General features: G+C 35.0%; 1 protein-coding gene and 1 non-coding gene across 3 annotated transcripts in view; one reads left to right on the top strand and one right to left on the bottom strand.

Annotated features, from left to right (window-relative positions):
* RAB11FIP2 (RAB11 family interacting protein 2) overlaps positions 1-6,153 on the top strand; it is a 48,721-nt gene extending 42,568 nt beyond the window's left edge. For both annotated transcript variants that reach the window (XM_037805012.1, XM_037805011.1), the window contains one exon: positions 1,632-6,153. In XM_037805012.1, the coding sequence (XP_037660940.1) occupies positions 1,632-1,859 (228 nt within the window). In that variant the 3' untranslated portion in view covers positions 1,860-6,153. The remainder of the gene's footprint in view (positions 1-1,631) is intronic.
* A 3,379-nt stretch (positions 6,154-9,532) lies between these two features.
* Positions 9,533-9,636, bottom strand: LOC119511041. The gene has a single exon (XR_005212129.1). It is a non-coding gene; the product is annotated as a U6 spliceosomal RNA (small nuclear RNA).
* Positions 9,637-23,827: the final 14,191 nt, after the last annotated feature.

Consider the following 23,827-nt stretch of genomic DNA (forward strand, 5'->3'; position numbering starts at 1 on the left):
CTTCTTCCTGCTCCCTGTCCTGTACCTTGTTTTTCAGCCCTGCTCAGCTGATTACCTGTTAATGACCACTGTTCCTTGAACCTTGTTTCTTCCTTTGAGCAAGCAGAGTCCACTACTTAAAATGTCCATTCCCATTTTCTGCCGAACAAAATCTTTGAAGTACACATTCTGTCTTTTCTACAACACCTGGAAAATTCTGTGGAACTGGAGAAATTTTTCAATCCTAATTTTTATTTTTCTTTATCTTTGAGGAAGGGAGTTTGTGTTGGTAACACAAGCATCCAGCTGATATCTGAACTCTAGCTGCTTCTGTTCTCTGGTGCTAACAAAGTCATAGTGCCTTAGGGGGTTAAAGAAGTTATACATTGGCTTTACTGGTAAAAACTAGATGCATAGCACAATTAAAGTAGACTCTGAAAATGAGTAAAAACAAATTTAATTTCTTGCTTAAATAAAAGCAAGTCCTTTTGACATTTACCACCATCCACTGAATAGTCCTTAAAAGCAAGAAAACCAATTTCCTCAGAATTTTAGTTTATTTTCCTTAAAGCAAAGTGGAAGTGTTTTGAAAAAAGGTGATGGAAATAATTTTAAGTTGTTGAGTTTAATGATAGAACTAACGGACATAAAAATTGCTAATTTATTTGGGCATTATATTTCATAAAATGAAAAATCTAAATACTATGCATTGTAAGTAGAAAACAAGGTTACAGTGCATTCTTGATTAATTTCCTGATAAATATTATTATTTAGCTTTTGGTTTGACATTAATATTATAATGCTTTGTAGTAAAAATAAATCAATGCCTTTTTATTTTGTTTTTGGTTATATTTATACTTTTGTCTAAAAAGAATTATTAATAAAATAAGGTTAACAAAATAAGTAAATAAGTGAAATGGGAGAGACTGCATATATATTAACCTTAAGTATTAACATGGTTGTAGTTGAACTCTGCATTCCCTGATAGCCAGGGCAAAAAGGGAAATAAGATAAATTGGATGGGTGTTAGTAGTAGGGGAAGGAAATAGACCAGGTACTCAAGAGAAGAAAGCTCTTCCTATCTCTAAATTAAAACAAAAGTCACTCTTATGGGGCTTCTTATAAAGATAATAATTTAATTCCAAGTGCTTTCAACATTTTATAGCAAACTGTAGAAGCAGGTTTGAAATTGCTGCTGCTTCTAACAGTCTTCAATAAAAGCCATCAAACCACAGTTCAGTGGAAGCAATTCCAAGGGCTAAACTAATGTCCAAGTTTATAGTTTTCAACAGCTTTTTTTTTTAGTGCCTCCAAGTTAATTCATAGAGATCTTTAGTTTTAATCGATTTTAATTATATTTATTATAGCACATTTTACCTCTTAATTTAGTCTTAAATCATATGAAACTCTGATATTAGGAAATTGCCCACAATGTAAAAAGGGTTTAGAAGAATTTAGGATTATGATCAAGGTTTTGGTGCATCTGTCCTTGTCCTTGCTGCAGAACTGGCTAGCCAATCTGTGAATTGTCACAGTTTGAAAAAAAAACTTGATTCAGGGTTTGAAAAACCTGAAGTTGAAGTCCCATATAATTCCTAATGTCTGTTCCTGACATTATGTCTACTAAAATGACTATCTTTATCCTGTTCTAGGACAGCAACCCTTTTGATGCCACTGCGGGTTATCGTAGTCTGACTTATGAGGAGGTGCTCCAGGAGCTTGTGAAACACAAAGAGATCCTTAGGAGGAAAGACACCCACATCCGGGAACTTGAGGACTACATCGACAATCTCCTTGTACGGGTAATGGAAGAGACCCCCAGTATTCTCAGAGTGCCATACGAACCGTCCAGGAAAGCTGGCAAATTCTCCAATAGTTAATAAGCCAACTGTACTACATTTATAATTAAGAAAGAAAGAAAGGGAAAAAAGAAAACTCATTAGTAAAAGAGATTATATTATCAGGTTTCATTACATACTCTCCTGTGTCATTGTGAAAAATTATTTTACCTGTAAATATTAGCAAAGACTATCAAAAGAGTGATTTTTGAAGTGAGCTAAATAAAATTTTAAAGTGAAAATGGGCCAGATTCTTGGTGAATTAGCAGTTCCTTAGGATTTACTTAGGTGCTGGTGCCAGCCCACTAATCTATTAGAGGCCTAGAAAAATCTTCAGAAGTATGTGACTTATTCCTCAGGAATACATTTCTCAGAAAGCATAATTGATAATGTTGGTTTCTCAAAAGTCAATTTGTACACATATTTAGCTGCAGGAACACTGCTCATTATAAACACTACTGAAAAAACTTCGTCTTTTATATACATATATACATGAATATAAGTTCATGTGTCTTTGCATATAAAATACATGCATATACCTCATATATACATGAGTTAGGGAACATATAAAAAGACTGATTGCCTCTAAGGTTGGGATACCAATTTCTTAATTTGAAAATATTTGTGTGCTCTATCAACACAAACAAATCATCGTTAACTACTATTACGGTTTGTTTTACAGAAGCTGCTTCAAATCACTCTTGACTATGTAAAGCTTGGTTTCAAAGTGAGCTGCTATATCTCATTCCAGCATCAAATTTTTGCTCTTTTCCCCTAAAGTAATGGCCCCAAATCCTCTAAAGAATGACATACTATAGGAACCTATTAACTTCACATCAGCATGTAGTTCTTTGAATTATTTTTTTTGTCTTAACATTTTTAGTTTTGTTTAAGCTGTAAGCAGAAAAATAAGATAATTTGTTTTGTAGGGATTCTGCATGCGTTTAAATCACTAGAGAGAAAATATTAGCAAGTTTAATCTGAAGACAATTTTGAGGGGAAAAAAAAATGTAGGTGATTGTCTGATGCCTGATAACTCAGAGCAGTGTGCAAATTCTAGGAATGAAGAATTAGGCTTGGTTTCAAGTTACATAAATAATAGAACAGATGGTTGCCTTTGGGTCTTGAACCAAATAAGAGTTGTGAAATTAAGGTTTTAAAGCAGATATTACAGGCGTAACATTATACATTACTCTACATCGACCCTTTAAGAATTGATTTATCTTGAAATTGTATTTCTTTTTTTCTTAAGTCCACTCCCCCAAAATGTTGATTACTTCCATGGGTATCTTTATATATTTGTACAAAATTAGTCTGAAGTTTAGAGTGAGAAACAATGGTATGAAAATGTGACTAATCATCTAGTGCTTGTTTTTCAACTCTAAACACCTGAAGTATGAAACACTGAGAGTACCTGTATCTTTCTGAATTTAAAATGAAAAATTAGTCTGTAAATGGAGACTTTCGAAGTCTCCCAATCTTTTAACAAACTGCATATTTTCCAACATTTATCTCTAATAAAACTTCACTGAAAGTAAAATAAAAAGTGGAATGATAATCTGCTCATTTCAATGTTTTGAATCAGATAATACTAGGCCCAGCTTATATGCATAAGCTAAAATCCCTGGTTAATTGTATTTTCTGAATTTCTTTAATTTTCCTGGGGGAACGTGCAGTTTTAAAATTCTGAAAATGTTTTCCAAGTAAAAAAAGTAATGATTTTCTAAAATTAAGAAATGGAGAAGGAAAATTAGCACTTGCCAGTTTTTCCTTCCAGTTATAAAGTTCTTTATTAAACCTCAAAATCTAGAGTAGAATTTTATTTTCCCATTTGAGGTTTTGATGATTAGTATTTTGTTAACATAGTGACATTTTTAATTAACGTTTATTAAATATTACAAAATTTTTAGCATTTGGTTTTTCCATTCATATAATTGAGGCTCTTAGGCTTTTAAAAATACAAAATCCATGTGTTTTCAGTATCATGACAGATATCTTCAGATATTTTGATATGCTTTGACCAAATTTGTTCTTTATAGATGAACCAAGATGTCAGTTTTCTATTAAAAAATATGGTTCGTTAAAAAGTATGGTTCAAGCATTGCTATTATTTTTATGAGAAAATTCAGTTTTAAGGAGAGATTCTTTGCCTACATAAAAACTATTAAGGATTAGATTTGTCCATAGTGAGTGATTTGGTTATAACTGAGTCAATATTTCTGTCTTTAAATCTGAGACAAGTATTGTATTGAAAACCAAATCTACATTTACCACTGCCTGAAAATTTTCTGTTCCAATGTTAATGGATTTTCACTCATGACGTAGAGGATAACTTAGTACGTATTTTAAGAATCAGTAAATATAATAAACTAAAAACAAAAAGTAAAAATGAATTCCCAAGTAAAGATATCAGTATTTTCTGTGTTTTGGTAGAAGTGTAAACAGAGTAGTTTTAATTTCTAGCATTGTAGAATAAAAAACCAAAAAGATCACCTTAGTTTACTTCTCCAAAAGTACTCCAGTGGTATATTTTGTTAGTAGCTTAGAAATGGAAATTAAATATAAATGCTCATTAAATAATGCACAGGATAGACTTATAAACAGATTTTGCTTCTGCTTTTATGTTTAAAAAAAATGCGTGCTCAAAAACATTTCAGCCACAGAGAGGTTTTTAAAAAAATCACAAAATTGATGTATGTCTCACCTACATGCTTCTGTTATATAGTTAAAAGATTTCTGGTCTTATTTTAAAGAAACAGTATTGTTTTATGACCAGTTAACCCTCCCAGTTCTAAAATTCAGCTTTAAAAATATTGAATATACTGTCCTCCCACTTTTGCTTCAAGTTTCATTTATTGAATACCAGAGTCACTTCTTAGAACTGTATATAAAATAATGTGTCATCCATTCATGAAAAATGTTTAAGTATTGCTTTTTGCTGCTATATTCTGCATTGAACCTAGTTTTGCCATCCACCCATGAATATAGTATTATCCGTAGATTATACATAACTACGTCTATTGTTTTTGGCACTAAGTCAGGATTTTGTTGTGATTTTCCAGCTGTGAGAATGTTGCCTTGTATTTAAAACGGTTTCATAAATGGAAACCTAAGTAAAATTAAGCTCATTACCGACAAACTTGCTTTCCTCATGTCCTTCCTTCACCTATTCCCCCACCCCCAAACCCCCTCTTCAATCCCCACCCCACCCCAAAAAAAGAATAAGGGTGTTTATTCTTTAACAAGAAGAATCTTAAAGGAAATAAAAGTTGCTGTCTTTAAGATATCTACAGAAATTGTTACACTAGAACTTTTATTTTCCTGTGTAGCTTTTTAAAAAAAAAAAGCAACCTACCTTGGATTTGTAAATCAAGCTGAAACTTTTTGATGTTCATGTACTCATATGTCTTAGATATACCGTAGTGCCACTTGTGTATGTGTAAGTGAAGTATAAAGCATGTGCATTCACTCGATCTCTTTGAAGTAGGAGGTAAAGCATTGTGGTGCTGCTGGTTCATGGTAGATGTAAGGGTCTGTCAGCACACATGGAAAGCCCCCATTTTCACAGATTTATAACTTTAATAATCCAGGTGCAATCAGCAGTATTTAATATGCAATAGGTAGCAACTTAACTAATTAATCTGCATATGAAGGGTTCTCTGATGTATTAAATAAGAAGTATAGAAGCTCTTCAAGCATTAGAGTAGAGTTGACATTTTATTTCATTTATATTCTATGTTAGAAAATCTCTACAATGGAATTGAAATCTGTGACAAATGATACATTTGGATTTATTAATCTTGGAAGCTTCCAGATGGTTTGTATTTTGAGGTACAAAACAATGCTGCAGATCTAGAAATGTATATATTTAGGAGGTATTTGAAAGATGTAAATAGTATTTATAACTGAAGAGTATTCTACTTATCTTAAAGTAAATGCTCTAGAAACTTACATACATTTTGGAGGTACAAAGTCAAAGTAATCATTGCATAATGTGATAATTGTATAATTTATGTAATCTGATGCATGAATCAGGATTTTTATATAGTATATGATGATTGATTTATAGTTGATTAAAGCATTTAATCTTAATTCAGTTGTCAGCATTTCTTATTGCAGATACAACAGTGTTACCATAATGTAGTTCTCATTGTCTCTTAATGAACACTTAGGCTGCCTTTTATTATATGTATTGCTGCAAATATTCTGTAACATGTACACACTCATTTCACTATGAAAATGGTTCTGAAAAGTCATTTGGAGAGTAGTGAATGTCCTTTCAACAAATTTGTGAATGCCTTCCCTTGTAAGGCACTTTGCTTAGGACTTGCGAATAAAGTAGTGAGGAATCCAGACATCGCCTCGTGGGGATGGAGCTTGTGAATTGGTAAAAACGACATCTGAGTGTTTGTATGTAGACTAAGGTTTATGTCTTTTTAATGTACTTATGCACTATTTCATTTATTCCTCACATCAACCCTGTAAGGTAAGGATTGTACAAGCTTTCAGAAGAAATTTAAGACAACTAATGAAGAAACCATTGTGGATCTCAAGAAAGAATAGAATAGGATTGGCAAACCCATAGCATTTGTCAGCACTTTTCATTAATTGATCACTATATCTAGTCTTCTCAACATAGCAATTCAAGTACACAACCGTCCACCTGAGAGACTGAGAGGAAAAAGGGCTACAGGTCTGGGGTGTTCTGAACACACTCTGTGTGTGTGTGTGTGTTTGCACCCTGGCGGTGTCTTAGGCAGATGTACTATTCTAGATTATGAGATGCCATCCATATGTAATCTTGGACAGAAGTCACACACATTTGAAACAAGAGATTTCTCTGTGGGCCAGAACACTTCCCTGTCCTCTGGTAGTCCTCCGGATTGAAGGGTCCATTTATCCCATCCCTCCACTTCCCCCAGTCTTTCTACTCCAGATCATTACCCTTTCTGCCTATCCCCAACACATATGTATTTTTCCTTAGTCTAATGAGACAAAAAGATAAAAGGAGTAATTTGGAAGTGGAGAGCTATTATTATTGTGTTAAAGTGGCCACTTTTCACATAGGTTTTGTCTCAGTGCAGTGCCTTTCTCTGAAATATTTCTGTTTAGTGTTTCACAGTAATAGGCTTGTGTCCTGGATGCCCAACATTTTATATTTTCCCCCTAAATAATTTACATGACAATAAAAATCTCATAGTTTCACATATTTTTTGATTATACAGGGTTAACACATAACAATATTATTATATGCCTCTAATTACATGAATTGGGAGTTCTTGATGTCATTGTTACACTCCTCACACCCTAGTTTGTGATGTTAGTTTTCTTTTCTTTTCTTTTTTTTTTTGGGGGGGGGAACACATTAAATTTATTTACATTATTCTGTATAAGAAAAATTTGTTTGGTAGTCATCATTTTTGGTTCTCATCATGCCTCCTGGAACCAATTAATGATGAGTACGGAGGTACCAATGTACATCTACTGGGTTTACTTTATGTGGCAGAAACATGTGGCTTTGGTCAAGAAGCCTTTCTGAAGGGGTAAGAGACCCTAGGTTCCCAGGTGAATTTCTTTTTTTCTTTTTTAATCTTCATTTTATTGAGATATATTCAAACACCACACAGTCATACAAAACAAATCGTACATTCAGTTGTTCACAGTACCATTACATAGTTGTACATTCATCACCTAAATCAATCCCTGACACCTTCATTAGCACACAAACAAAAATAACAAGAATAATAATTAAAGTGAAAAAGAGCAATTGAAGTAAAAAAGAACACTGGGTACCTTTGTCTGTTTGTTTGTTTGTTTCCTTCCCCTATTTTTCTACTCATCCATCCATAAACTAGACAAAGTGGAGTGTGGTCCTTATGGCTTTCGCAATCCCATTGTCACCCCTCATAAGCTACATTTTTATACAGTTGTCTTCGAGATTCATGGGTTCTGGGTTGTAGTTTGATAGTTTCAGGTATCTACCACCAGCTACCCCAATTCTTTAGAACCTAAAAAGGGTTGTGCATAAGAGTGCCCACCAGAGTGACCTCTCGGCTCCTTTTGGAATCTCTCTGCCACTGAAGCTTGTTTCATTTCCTTTCACATCCCCCTTTTGGTCAAGAAGATGTTCTCCATCCCACGATGCCAGGTCTACATTCCTCCCCGGGAGTCATATTCCACGTTGCCAGGGAGATTCACTCCCCTGGGTGTCTGATCCCACGTAGGGGGGAGGGCAGTGATTTCACCTTTCAAGTTGGCTTAGCTAGAGAGAGAGGGCCACATCTGAGCAACAAAGAGGCATTCGGGAGGAGGCTCTTTGGCACAATTATAGAGAGGCCTAGCCTCTCCTTTGCAGCAACCGTCTTCCCAAGGGTAAAACCTATGGTAGAGGGTTTCTAAGGTACTGCTAATGTTCTATTACTTAAGTGGTGCCTGCACAAGTATCTGTTTTTATTATTACTCTTCAAACTATACTTATATACTGTATAAACTTTTTTGTATGTGCTACATAATCTTCCCTATAAAAAGTATCCATCTATTTTCAATTATTAATGGTTTTATCAGGAGTGGGTGTTAAATTTCACCAAATACCTTTCACCATCATTGGAGATCATTCTATGACATTTCTCCATTGACCTAGTAATATGACCAGAGTAATACATTTCCTAATATCTTTGTATTGGTGGAATTAATCCCTTTTGGCCAACATATTAATGGACTATTTACTTTTGCAGTTGCTTTAGCATTTTTACGTTAATACTAGGTGAGAATGGTCTAGAGTTTTTGCATTTTCTTTTAAAGAACAGAGCTTAACCACTATTACTTGGTTTATCAGTTTTAAACATTATCAATTATTTCCTCAGTAAAAAGATAAATCAGCACATTCCTTCTCACTTCCTCTCCACCCCTCAATGTATAATTCATTACATTCTATTCTACTACTCTGTCTACAATTCCTTTAGTTGCTTAGTTTTCAAACAGATTCAGTGCTCACCCTGCTTCTTCTCCTTGGCTTCAAAATATAATGAAACATAGTACAGAACTTTAAGGAGATAATGTAAACAATATCTGAGCAGTCAGAATTTTAAGGAGATAATGTAAACAGCATCTGAGCAGCTGATGTAAACATCCAATATCTAAACTCCAAACTATAGATTTAACAAAATATGTTGAATATTCATGTATGTGCTAAAAGCAGGATAGTACCTGATGTTTGAGTATGGCTTGTTTATAGATATTATTCAATTTTTCTTTTTGCATTCATCCTATAAACATCTAAATGAATCTTAAAAGTTGTGATGTTAAGCATGATTCTTAACTTCTTTGACTATTCTATTAACACTTTCACGTGGGTTTTTTTAAAAACTTTTCAATAGGTTTTTTAAAAACTTTTTATTTTGAAATACTTTCAAACTTAAGACAGTTGCAAAAATAATACAAAACCCAAACAGAACTCCCTCTCCACCCAGTCTAGATACCAGATCCACCAACTTCTGCCATGTTGCTGCAAATGCCGTATCATTTTCTTTCTTTCTGTCTCTTTTTCAGTCCATTCAACCTGTCCCTCCGTCCATCCGTCTGCCAGTCTATTTTCTAAACATTTGAGAGTAGCTTGTATATATCATGTTCCTTGAATATGTAATACTTCCATGCACATTTCCTAAGAGCAAGGATATTCACTTATATAACCACTTTAAGTACAGTTATCAAGTTAAAAAATATAAGAACACTTCATGAATTTGCATGTCATCCTTAAGCAGGGACCATGCTTATCTCATGTATTGTTCCAATTTTAGAACGTGTGTGCTGAAGTGAGCACTATCAATGGGTTTTCTTAATACAATTCCTTATATCAAGAAAGTATGCCCAGTACATGTTATTTGGAGAAAGATTCCTGACTTTTAAAAACCATATCTCCCTTTCATGCCTACTATTTTTAGAAACCAGACTGAAAAATGTCAAGGACATCAAGTCTTCCAGACACAGTTGGAGTGTTATTATTTGTTCTCTTAAAAGAGGAAAAACGAGGTATTTATAGTTTAATCCAATCTATTTGTATCTAGAGCTTTAATGATATCTCTTTCAAGGGTTAAGAGAAGCTGTACGTCTATTCAGAAATTCACTGAAGTATTAAATTTCATCCCAAATGCAATTAAGTTATTCAAGTGTTTAGAAGTTATTTCCCACCATGCCTTTCAAGAATCAATCATCATATAAAATCTCACCAATAAAAACCACATTTAAATATAATGTTTACTAGTGATAGTAAGTAAGAATTCAGATAGGCCAACAGGGCTCTGAGCATGGCCTTGTGTACTACAGAAGATGTTTCTATTTCATCTTTTGAAGTTTCCTATTTTCAACAAAATGGCCAAACTAGTCATTATTAGATACTGGGCATGAAAAGTTTTCAACTAGTTTTATTCAATTTAGAAGCTACTGAAAAAAAATTCCTTTTATGTACAACTCTTAATCCACACAGCTGTTTGGAATTTATTTTCTTCAACCCTACAAACTCTTGGGTCATGAATATTGATGATTTTTTTTTTAAATACAGTTTTATTGAGATATATTCACATACCCTACAGTCATCCACAGTATACAATCAATTGTCCACAGTACCATCATGTAGTAGTGCATTCATCACCAGAATCAATTTTTGAACATTTTCCTTACTCCAAAAATAAATAAATAAATTGAAGTAAAAAAGAACACCTAAAACATTCCATCCCCCCCATCTCACCCTATTTTTCATTTAGTTTTTGTCCCCGTTTTTCTATTCATCTGTCCATATACTAGATAAAGGGAGTGTGAGCCACAGGTTTTCACAATTACACAGTCACACCATGAAAGCTACAGTTATGCAGTCGTCTTCACGAATCAAGGCTACTGGGTTGCAGTTCAACAGTTTCAGGTATTTCCTTCTAGCTATTCCAATACACTAAAAACTAAAAAGTGGTATCTATATAGTGCATAAGAATACCCTCCAGAGTCACCTCTCGACTCCATTTGAAATCTCTCAGCCACTGAAACTTTGTTTCATTTCACTTTCCCCTTTTGGTCAAGAAGATTTTCTCAATCCCGCAATGCCAGGTCCAGGCTTATCCCTGGGAGTCATATCCTGCGTTGCCAGGGAGATTTATACCCTGGGAGTCATGTCCCAACTAGGGGAGAGTGCAGTGAGTTCACCTGCCGCATGGGCTTGGGGGGTGGGGGGATATTTGAGCAACAAAGAGGTTCTCTGGGGGAAGACTCTTAGGCACAATTGTAAGTAGACTTAGCCTCTCCTTTACAGTAACAAGAAGCTTCATGAGGGCAAGCCCCAAGATAAAGGGCTCAGCCTACTAAATTGTTAGTCCTTGATGTTTGTGAGAATATCAGTACTAACCCACGTGGGGAAGTCCATTTCTGCATTTTTCCCCAGTTCCTCACGGGGGGCCCTGCAAATATATTTTTATTCTCTGCCCAAATTACTTTGGAAGATGTATCGGGATTTCACACTAACCTGTACAAACCTACCAGATCTCACTTCCTATTCAAAGTTCCATGTAATTATTCTGTTTGAATGAACTGACTGTACAAGTTAAATTATTTAGTGTGCTGCAGAAAATATAAATCCTGCACCAAATAAACATCTCTTCCCTTGGTCTCTCACAGAAATTGAAGTTTTAAAACACAGTCAATAACATCCTTTACCCTTTGGCCTGATTTGCCTTAGTCCTAACTAGATCTCCTTCATTCATATCTCTAATTGAAGTCTGGACTCTTTTTCAGCTTTTTTTTTTAACATTTGCTGTGTGAGGTAATACTGACATTCATAGCTGCCGAAGTCTAGCTCTGAGTTTCAGCTGTCACGCAGATACCCAAAGTTCCAGAGACTGACCAAGTTATACACAGAGGTCAGCAGATGGTTTGTTTCTTAAAATTCACTTTCTTTCACCTTTCATTTCTAAATGCTATTGCTGCAATTCCAACTGGAGAATGATAGTGAATTCTCTGTAATGCAGGAAAGCGATCTCAGTAGTTCACTTGCATCATTACTTTTTATTCAAGAATTGTTCCTATACTGGAGATAATTCAGTATTTTTTTTCAGTCTTGCTTGGAAACATTTACCAGGTTTCAACTGTATTTGTTCAAAATTAAACTCACAGGTTAACTAATGAATTCCATGTGAGCTCAGAATCAGTTCTTTATGCTATGAGGTACATCTATCATAAACTCATTGCCTTGGATTAAGTGACATGAAGTTCCATCCTCACAAGAAGATAACACTCAAGTTTTGTGAGTTGAGTTGTGATTAACTCAAGAGTTCTTAACTTGTTACTTTATCTTGGGTAGGCCTTAAAAGATTAAAATACATACCTCTAAAAATGGAAGAAACAGCAAGTACTTCATTAGCTGTAGGTGACAACACTAACTGAACATGACACTATTTCCCTTTGTCCATCTTGTTCAACTTTGTATCATTAGTGCGTAGAATAGTGCTTTCTACACAGCAGGTCTCCAGTACATATTTGCTTAGTGGAAGAAAGGATGAATGGATATATATTGGATGGGATCAATGGGTGGATGGGAGAGTCCAAATGAGGCCTCACCAACCTCTACAAAACAGCAGCAACTGCTGATGTGTCAATTAGCATCAAGATGAACTCTATTTACCTACCTGGACTAAAGTTTTATTCTGGACTCATTCTTTTTGACTAACCAGTGGAAGACGTGTATTAAACAAAGCACTTTCATCAAAGTGGCCTATCTTGCTCAGTGTTCTCACCAAAATGATTTATTTTTGCATTGTGATATAATTGGGAAACCAGTTTTTTATATCTAAGTTTCTATAAGACTCCTAAAAAAAGAAAGGAAATCAATGTACTCTCTGTTTCAATTAGGGACCACTCAAGATTTCTTTCTTTCTCATTAATTACAAATATAAGTCAAATTAAAATGGGAGCTCCTCCCTTCATTAAGGACAACAGAAAGTGTGTTGTAACAACCATGCTGTAATATTTTAAAGTGCAGATAATTAAAAATCTCAGCATGCTGCCATCCAACAACAAAAAAGTAAAACCTTACACCTTATTTCAAAGAACCAGCCACTAAACTTCCTCCCCTCCTTCCTTTCTCTAATATGCCTTTACTGAGGCTCTGGAATGTGACATATCACCTGTACACCGTGGGGAAGAAAAGGTGAACAAATAATTTGTTCCGTTCAATATGCATACAGATGAGAAGGGCACAAAGACAAGTAAACAACTATAGAATATGACAAGCTCTCATTAAAATAAAGGAATCATGCTCCTCAAATTTTGGAAGACTGCCTGTAATTTGAGATAAACATTTATTTCTGCCTGGTCCCAGTTACTCTGGCAATGTTTTTGTGGTACTTCTTTCTCCTCTATATCCAACTCCTACTGCCTATTTAAAAACCTATTTTTATTCATTTCAAAGGGGGTTCCTTTAGATATAACATCACTGTTTATAAAAGGTTTTCATAACAATCCTATGGGTCTAATAAAAAATAGTTTGATCACTCATTCTAGAAATATTTATTGAGATCCAGGTACTGTGCTAGGGGTTGCTGTTAGTGCTACCATGACTAGAGGTTCAAACGCTTTGCCAGAAATTCTTGGTGTATTTTTTAAAAATTGCTATTAGACATAGAAACAAGGACAAATAAGTGGGAAAGGTGAGAGTTTGCTAGAGGTCAACAAAGATCAGATGGGGAACTCTGCTTAGAGTGGAATGAGCAGGATTGTAAGAAATGCCAGATGAAAAATTTATCTGTATGATGCCCCATCCCACAAAAGATCTGAGGTGGTTTATAAAAATATATACAATTCAAAATGATGAAATAAATAATTGATGGAGCCAGGATAGAGAAGTATGGCTATGCAAATAATAGGAGTAAATTTACCATTTAGAGACGCCTACTGAAATTCATTTATAGTTACTAGAGAATGCCAAACACAAAACTGAAGAGTAACTTAGGTGAACCCTGTTAAATACACTGATTCACTCAACAAATAGGACGAGCTCAGTGTAAAGACAACTGAAAGGCATTTATAAAATGATTGACTAGTCTGTGGGAATCAATAGACAGAAGAGTCCCAGATTCTTTTAGGAGAATAACAATAAACACTTACGCAGTCTGTAATAATGTTGAAAGAGTAAGGATGGGGCAAAAGGTTGGGATGATAAGCTAATATCCCAATACAGGGATGTATATGAAATAGCCGATCAAAAATTAAGTGTGATCTTCTTATGGCTTTTGACAAGATGTACTTTGGGAGTCTGAGGGACAGCCACAAGTCTTACATATTGTGAGACCAATAAAAAACAGGCACTAAAAAAATAGGACACATTTAATTCCAAAGAGGTTCTGGTATAGGAATCAAACACAGAAACTGAAAGTAGTTAGGGAAGGCACAACTGAAGAATAAGTACGAGGAGTAAGACTTACAATGGGTCAGGCATTCCGTAAGTCTAGCAGGAACCAGATTTTCCTCCGTGTGTACACCATTCTGGCATATTCTTAGAGGAGGCATTATGATGAACATGTAGTTCTGTAACCCTGAAGGACATCTTTACCAGGAGTGGGTGAAGCTCCTTAGGATCACTCACAGCTAAAACGTAGATGGATCTAAGAATCCAGGAGTCTATAGGCAGCTGAGTGACCTAGGAAACCTTAATTTTCAATCTTTCACACCAAGGTCCCTTGCTCTGGGAGCAGGAAGACGTAGTTGGGAGACCACACATGGTGTCACTCTCCATACCACCACCACCACTACCAATTCAGAGAAAGAAATAAACAGCCTCAGTCACCAATAGGATTAAAGTATCCTTCAAGGCCTAGAACTCAGTAGTGAGTCAGTGCACACAGATCTGTTTCCAAGACTACCAAATTAAACCTGGTGCTCTCCCCAAACTGCTGCCTCCAGGGATGACTCCAAGACACCCAAACTGTCCCCTAGTCACAGCCTCCCTCCTTGGCCTGCTTCTCAAAACATGCTCTTATCACTGTTCCCATGCAACTGCTGCAGTTACTCTGCAATAATTTCTCACACTGATGAAATAGTTCGAATAAAGCACAATTTAATTAGCATTAATTCAAATATTTTAATTTAAAATTGTCCCACTTAAAGTCAAAATGACATTTTAATGCCATCGCAGCACAGCAATTTGCCCAGAAGAAGAGAGCTTCATTTTTGGAAAGACTTACTAGATTTCAGACCTTTTATTTTTTAATTAAAATACATGGATTGTCTTCATCACAAACTCTTCCTGAATATTTCATGTATTTTGTGCTTTATTTGCTGTACATATCTTCATAGTGTGCATATTATTCAAATACTCTCAACAGATGGCTCAAGTGCTACATATAATATAGCATTAAATAAATAGCTTGCAAAACAAATGAGTCAAGGATTAAAATATTTTACAGCTTATAAATCATGAAAGATGTTCAATAATAGCATGTTAATAAAAAATCTTTAAAAGTAAACATAAAACATTATATGACTCTATTGAATAAGTGCTATTTCTTAAAAGAACTGTTTGTCCTGTATGGTCTCACAAAATAAAACCTAAATTAACCCAAGGCTGACATCTTGGTTGCCAGCTAGCCTGGCCTCATGCTTCCTTTCTCCAGCCAACTCCTGTGGCTTTCCTGCTTTTTTTTTCCCCTCATTAATTCCTCCTCATAACCAGGAAAGGAAATGAAACTCATATGACACTTTCGCTACTCTTCAAACTATCTTTAGCAAAATTTTGGTGAAAGCATTTGAAACTACAGGATCAAATTGAAGATTCTCAATTAACTGTGATTTTAATAATCTGTTTTCTCTAGCTCCCTAATATTAGGTTTCTATGACAGGCTAATCTAATGTTTGGCATTGACATTTTCATTGAGTGTTGTATGATGACTTAAAAAAACAAAAACATCCAAACTCAACTTTTGACAGTGTTTCAAATGTCTTTGAACCCATTTCATATTATTAATGTATTAATGTGCCAGGCATTATTCCACTGAGGAATAAAAACTCTCCTATTGGATGTTCTCTCTCATACCACCCTTATTTTGAATTCTGTTATTTAACCTAATACATAATGACCTTTTCCTAATCATTTAATATTTCTGATCTTTGATGCAAGTCCTAACAAGACTTCTAATTTCATTCTAAATTTCCCTAGGTTGCCATTACCTGGCCAAAGGTCTCAATGCAAATTAAAATAAGAACTTGACCCACTTTTGATTGCAAGAAGAATGTAAGCTTTTTATAATCCAATACATTATTTGACTAAATGAGTAACACTGTAGCCAAGTTACAAAGTGGCCGTTAAGTGAAACCTCTCACCCAATGTCACCAGGCTGCTTCACTTGTTATATTAATGTCCATTACACAATTTCAGACATTTATTCTACCAAATTTCATATGTGGCTAGACTTAATGTTTCCTTTTGCATGCTAGTATCTTTTACCTCAAAGGCCAAATGTGGCAAAGCCAACCAAATCAGACCAACTAGAACATTCTGGTAGTTTTACATTAAGGCCCATAAGTATTTTTTCTTCTCAATCACAATACAAAATTTTATCACACAAACAAAATACATCACACCAATGAATCTACAAGTACTCACGATGTATCTACTGTGCATAATGTATTGCATATATCTCATGATCATCTTCCTATGTGAAGCTTCATCATACTTGAAGATAAAGTCTCTTAAAAATATAAAATATTCATTTCATTAAAAAAATATATTCAGAAATTAAATTAGAAAATGGCAAGGTAAATTACAGTCAGCCAAGAAATGTGTTCTCTAAACTACATTAAATTAATAAAAGGAGAGAATTTAAGTGTGTATAGGAATCACCTGGAAGGCTTGCTAAATCAGATTTCTGGGTCCAACCCTCAGAGTTTCTCATTCAGTGTGTCTAGGATAGAGCCTGAAAATTTGCATTTCCTACAAGTATCCACATGATGCTGATACTGTTGCTCTGGGGACAACATTTTGAGAACCTCTGAGAAGAATCCATTTTTCCTGATCTGGCTGGGATCAAAAAGTATGGTAGAATTTTATATGACTGATGTACAAAATCAAAATATCGACTTAAATGACCATTATATCTTAATAGAATTATGTATTTAATGCCTTAAAAATACATATTAACTTTGAAAATACACATTAACTTTAAAGTACTCAAAACTCATATACCATTTGTGATTTCACCTTAACACAAGACAGTATTATGTGCTAAGCTGATCTTTGGGACATTAATGGTTTTTACACAATTTTTACCAAAAAGCAAAAGTGTCAAAAATAAAATATTGGAAATTCACAGCTACCTCAGAAAGGCAATGTAAAAGACCCTGAGATAACATTCTAAAATGCTTAAAACATGAAAGCAGTGGCCCTCAGACTGTAAGTCAGGCTATATACTGTTTTTCCTTTTAAAAGCGATTACACAGGCTTAGTGACAGGCATGCTGGATGAAGTCTTGAGCTGTGGTTCACAGCCTTACATTGCACACATAACCCACATGGCTCCTCAGCCAACCCAGTTTTCTGATTAAACACAAAATCATTTGTGGAGAAAGTGAAAAATAAATATAATCTAAATTGTTCTTACCATTATTATTATTTTTATTGATGGCACATCAAAAATAGTGACTAAAGAAGAGACCGCAAACGGGTGGCCCTCAGACTGTTTGGCCTGCGTTGCTGGAAAAAAATATTGAATTCTTGCTAACATGCAGAAATCAGATTTCAAATAAAAATCCATATTCTCAGTTTCTCTAGAAAGATCAGGTTTAGCAACCCTGGCCTTTGCAGTCATTCCCATTTGGCAACAATGAGCTGGAACTGAACAGCTGCTGCCCCCTTTTAGTGGGGAAAATGTGTTCTCTAGAACACTACTGTCTCCAGTGACTTCTTCTCTTGTATGCCTAGCCTGCCTTATTATTTACCTTAGCTGCCTAGCTCTGTAAATGTCTGATTTGCAAGTCCTGTCTTAACAGCTATACTACAATTAAGAAAGTTTGCTGAGAACTGCAAATAACTTGCACTCTCTAATATACTTTTCTGTCATTCAGAATAGCCTAACAGAATGTAAGAAACACTGTATTAGCAATAATTTTTACTCCATTCTAATTTCTAAAGAAAAATCTCTTGCAAACTTTGTTACTTATATCAGTAACAAACTGAACCACATCCTACCTTTGAGCGTAACACACCATAATTGGAAACTCTGATAGAGAAATTTGATTTCAACCTTCCCAGGACAAATCCAACTCTTTAGTATACTTAACAAATGATAGGTTTTAATTTTGATGAAGTCCCATTTATTGTTTTTTAGTTGCTTGTGCTTTTGATGTAAAGTCTAAGAAACCATTGCCTGTCACAAGTATTTAAGATGTTTCTCCATGTTTTCTTCTAGGAGTTTTATAGTTTTTGGTTCTTATATTTAGGTCTTTGGTCCCTTTTGAATTCATTTTTGTATACAGTGTGTGGTAGGGAGCTACCTTCATTCTTTTACATATGGATATGCAATTTTCCCAGCACCATTTGTTGAAGAGACCATTCTTTCCCCATTCAGTGGATTTGGTGCTCTTGTCAAAAATCAGTTGGCCATAAATTTCTGTACTCTCAATTTGATTCCACTAGTCTGTATGTCTGCCTTGTGCCAGTACCGTGCTCAATTGTATTGTTTTGTTTTGTTTAATACATTTACTGAAGCTTAAAGGTTCTATTTTTCATCAGGACCAGAGCTAATCTTGAACAAAAATCCCACAGATACAAAAGTTGAAACTCCATATCCCAGGAGGAAACCCAAATATACTGAAGCCTTTTGACAGTAGTCACAATAAATCATCTCTAAAGCCTAACATTCAGTTAATATTTAAGTTGGCTAAGATTTCCATGTGCCAAGATTGTTGTAAGCAGCAAACCAATGATTAACAGCATTGTTTCCAAACTGATGATTCCTGGGGCCCCATCCAGAACTCAGAAACATTTGGTTCCTCCTGCAAAGGTGTTTTTGTTCTTTCTTAAAAATACACTGCCAAAATTTTAAAATCAGGAGATATTATGTTCTTTAAATCCAGATATCCAGCTTGGATCAGCTAACAGTTTCTGTGTAACCACCATCTACTAGTTCACGATTATCTGGTTCAGCAGCTTGGGCTGGGCTCAGTCAGACAGTCCTGCTGACCTTGGCTGGGCCTGCTCACGTGTTTGTGGGCAGCTGCCTGATCAGCTGGGGGCTAGGTGGTCTAGGATGCCTTGACTGGGTTGACTCACTCTGCTCTGCTTGGTCTCATTCTCCAGCAGGCTCGCCTGGGCTTGCTTACATCACGGTCCTGGGTGCTAAGAGCAAGAGAAGAAGCATGCAAGGGCTCTTGAGGCCTGGGCTCAGAAATCACACATTGTCACTTCCACTGCATTCTGTAAACCAGAGCAAGTCATAGAGCCAGCCCAGATTCAAGGTGTTAAGAAATAGACTCCACTTCTGGGTGGGAGGGCAGGAATTTGTGGCCATTTTTGCCATATGTCACATAGCTTATCTTGAGAAATTGATAGATGTGGCCCTTTGGGCACCCATATCCACCTTGTAAAAATGTGAGAGTCAAGAAGCAACTGCTCCCGTAGATAGGTGTGTCACTGCTCCTTTGCAAAGGCCTTGCCTTTGGTGCTTCACTCATTTATACCACTGTCCAGCCCTGTGGGCCTGGTAGGGTTTGCCATCCCTGATCCTAGAGCTATCTCCCACCCACCTCCATCTCAAAGAGCTTCCTACAGCCATAAATGGGAATGTTGTGCAGTATCCTTGAATCACGTTTTGCTTCCCAGAAGACATCTCCCTCCTAGTCACTCTGTTTCCTTCCCCAATAAATATCCCGTTTTCTTCTGGAAGAATATTCAAGTGTTGGGGGAGTGATTATTTGATAATATGGGGCTTAGGAAAAGAGCAGCCTTGGAGCCAGATAGACTTAGCTTCTGCCTGGCTTCACCAATTTATATGTCTGTCCTTATGCCAGTACCATGCTGTTTTGATTATTAAAGCCTTATAGTAAGTTTTAAAATCAGCAAGTATGAGTCCTCCAACTTCATTTGTTTTTTACAAGATGGTTTTGGCTATTTGGGGTCCCGCTACCCTTCAATATAAATATGATGATTGACTTTTCCATTTCTGCAAAGAATGCTGTTAGAATTTTGACTGGAATTGCATTGAATCTGTAAATTGTTTTGGGTTGAATTGACATCTTAATATTTTGTCTTCCAATCCATGAACATGGAAGCCTTTCCATTTATTTAGTTTTTCTTTGATTTCTTTCAACAATGTTTTGTAGTTTTCCTTACAATATTTTACATTCTTGGTTAAATTCATTTCTAGATAATTTTTTCTTGATTTCCTCTTCAGCTTATTCATTACTAGTATATGGAAACATTTCTGTCATGTCACATTGTTATTTTACTAGCGTATAGAAACATTCTGTCATTTTGACCTCTATTCCACAATACTGGCAGCAGTAGAAATATATGAATTATTCTTTTAACATAAAATATACAACTCATATTCATGATGAGAATAGTGAAACCTTAAACGATCTCTGCTTAAAGTTAGGAAAAAACACAAGTAAGATCATTATCACCAATTTTGTTTACTTTTTCTGAAATCTAATATAATTAATAGAGGAAAAAGAGTAATAAAAATAGGAAAGGAAGAAATAAATGTATCACTATTTGAAGAGGGCATGAAAAACTAAAAACAACCAACTGAAATATTCTAGAAACAATGAGAGAATTTCATAAGGTGGCAGGTAATGAAAATAGTATTAAAAAAATCTGTAGAGTTCCTGTATTTAAACATTACCAGTTAGAAACTCTAGTGAGAGAAAGATTTCAGTTCCAGTACAACAACTACAAAACTACAATGCCTAGAAATAAACTTAACTAGAAAGAATATGGTCTATATAAAGACTTTAAAATTTTATTGAGGAATATTATTGAAAAGACATACTCATTATTAGATAGGAAAATTTACTATTATAAAGATGTCATTTTTCTTTCATAAATTGGCCTAGAGATGCAATGTAATCCTAATTTTAAAAATCAAAATTTTTGACAAGCTCATTCTAAAATTCATATGGAAAAATTCACATACCAAGAATTGTCTTAAGAAACAAAATGTTGGGAGGGAGGGCAGGGAGGGAGAAGCCTACCCATTATTAGAGCATAAAGAAGTTTGTAATTGGCACAGGAATTGACAGTGAGATTAGTGGAACATACTAGGGAATCCAGAAGAGAATTCAAGGTCCTATGGGAATGTTACAAGTTATTAAGTTAGTTTCCTAACCTGTACTTACCTCAAAGGGTGGTTGTGAGAATTAAATAAGACAAACCATGTAACCCATTATATGAACTGTGCCTTGACACAGTAAGAACTCGAGCTTTTACTGTTGGAGTAAGTAGTAGTTGTAGTTTTGTTATCATTATTTCAGATCGGTGTGAAAAGATCAATCAATAAGTTGTCTTGATGCAACTGAATGGCCATCTGGAAAAAAAATATAAATTCAGATCCATACCTCACTCTTTTTTCCAAAATAAATGTTGTGTGAATTAAAAGTTTAAGCATAAAATATGGGAAGTACCAAATAAAACACAGGAGATTATGTTCTGTTTTGTTCTGTTTTTTAATAACCGCAGAGCAGAGAAAGCCTTTCTATTCAAGTCACAAAACCTAAGTACTCTAAATGAGAAGCTAGAACTATTTGACTATGTACAATTTTTTATATGTTGGACAACAAAAAATACTACACACAAAGCCAAAAGACAAATGACAAAATGGGGAAAAGACTGTAACACATATGACAGACAAGATCTTATTTTTCTCTTACACAGAGAGCCTTTATGCACCCATAAGAAAAAGACAAACCATTAGGAAAATAGTCAACAGACAGGCAGAAGAAGAAATCCAAGTAGCCTTATAAACATTTGCAAATTAGAAAAAACAAAGAAGATGCCATGTTTTACGCATTAGATTGGTCAAGCTTGTTATGCTCTGGGCTTGCAATGGGGAAGGGAAACAGGTGCTTGCATGGCTGATTTGGAGCATAAATGGAGACAAGCTCTTCAGAGGGTAATTTCACAGCATCTACTAATATCTTAAAAACAGACCCCTTTTAACCCAGCAGTTTGACCGAGAATTTGACTTATAAATATTCTGAGACATGTATACATATGTGCTTTTTGCCAGGATGTTGGTTTTAGCATTGATAATAACAAAAAAAACTGGAAATAGGCAAACGAATTTTTTGGTAATCCAATTATAGAACACTATGCAGCAAGTTAAAGTTGTTTAATTGATCTGTAAAAGCTGATATGTTATAATATCCAAGATACGTTAAGGGAAAAGAAAAAGGCAACAGAAAGTATATTGGTGTGCTCCAGTTATTTGTATATTAAAATACATAAATGTATGTATGTGTTTGCATGGAACATTTCTTGGAAGAACATGTAAGAGACTAATGGTGGTTATTTCTGAAGAATAGGAATAGGTATTTGCATAGGAGACAGATTAAAGTTTCATAAATCCCTTTTGGTCTTTTTTTAAAATTTCTTCATATGAATGTGCCATTTTCAGAAATAGATATATCTTTTGGTCAATTTCAGGAATATTTGGCTAATATTTTGATCTGGTTTTAGATATTTTGATCTGCTCTTTCTTTGCATAATCTTGGGTCTATATCTGGAAAGTAATAAGCATAAAGTCTTAAGTAAAATCTCCACCCTGCTGAGGTGAGTGGTTCACCATCTGGTCAACAATAGGAGTCAGGCTGCTCCATGTTCAAAACTGTCAGCTTCCTGCTGCACATCTGGCATCCAGAACCTGTGGGGCCCTTCCCATGAGAGCACAGAATCCCTGTGACTTGGGCTCTACCAAAAGATTGATACTGCCTCTGCTGGAGAGCCACAGTGCAAGGTGCTGTCCGTCACGTTTTTCAAGGTTTCTCAAGATAATTTTTTTGAAATTTCTGTATAAATTGGACAGTTAAGTTCTAGAGTCATTGTCTTGACCATATTATTTGCCTGGAATCTTAGCAGCAAATTCAGTGTTGAGTACATAATTGTTTGGCTAATAACTTTATTTTAGTAATCTGGTTGTGACCAAGACAAATTTTGGGGGGGAGTAACCATCAACCATAAATTGTAAAGAAACGTAAAGGCTCAATGCCTCTCTGGTGAGAACTTTTTGTTTTGTAGGTGAGACAGATACCCTTAGGGTATGCTTTCCCTCTAGGAAAGAAGATATCACCTATGTGGCATTCTTGCTAAAGATATTTAATTTGAATCTAGAGAAAGCAATCAGACAAATCTGGAATGTGGTACAGTCTAGCCAATTTTCTTCAGACACTCCAGTGTCATGAAAAACAGTGGTTTTGTCCCAGATGAAAACAGCCTAAAAATATATAACCTAATGCATTGCAAAATGATTATTGGTTCTGGATTAGGGAAAAAAAAAGACATTTGTGGGACAATTTAGAAAATTGAAAACTATATATTAGATAACAATGTTAATTTTCCAAGTTATGTTGACTATTATGTCAACCCCCATAAGAAAAAGACAAACCATTAGGAAAATAATTAACAGACAGGCAGAAGAAGAAATCCTTTTTCTTAGGAAGTGCATGTTAATGTACTTAGGAGTGAAATGTGTTGATGTTTGCATTTTTTTTTTTTTTCAAATGATTCAGAAAAAGAAAAGTATATAGCTAGAAAACTAGCAAAGGCAGCAAAATGTTAATCTGTGTCTAGGTATATAGGTGTAGAGTGCATTTTTCTTTCAACTTTTCTATAAAGTTTTAAACTTTCAAAGAGAAAAGATAGGGAGACAAAAGAAAAATCTAATTTGACTTGTGCAAAATCATGCTGTTAGTAAACAGATACTTTTAGCAAAAAATTCTAAAAGAAGCAAAAAAAGACTTCTTAGATCCCTACATTTTTTTTGCCAT

The sequence above is a fragment of the Choloepus didactylus genome, chromosome 15 (assembly GCF_015220235.1).
Source record: "Choloepus didactylus isolate mChoDid1 chromosome 15, mChoDid1.pri, whole genome shotgun sequence".
NCBI lineage: Eukaryota > Metazoa > Chordata > Mammalia > Pilosa > Megalonychidae > Choloepus > Choloepus didactylus.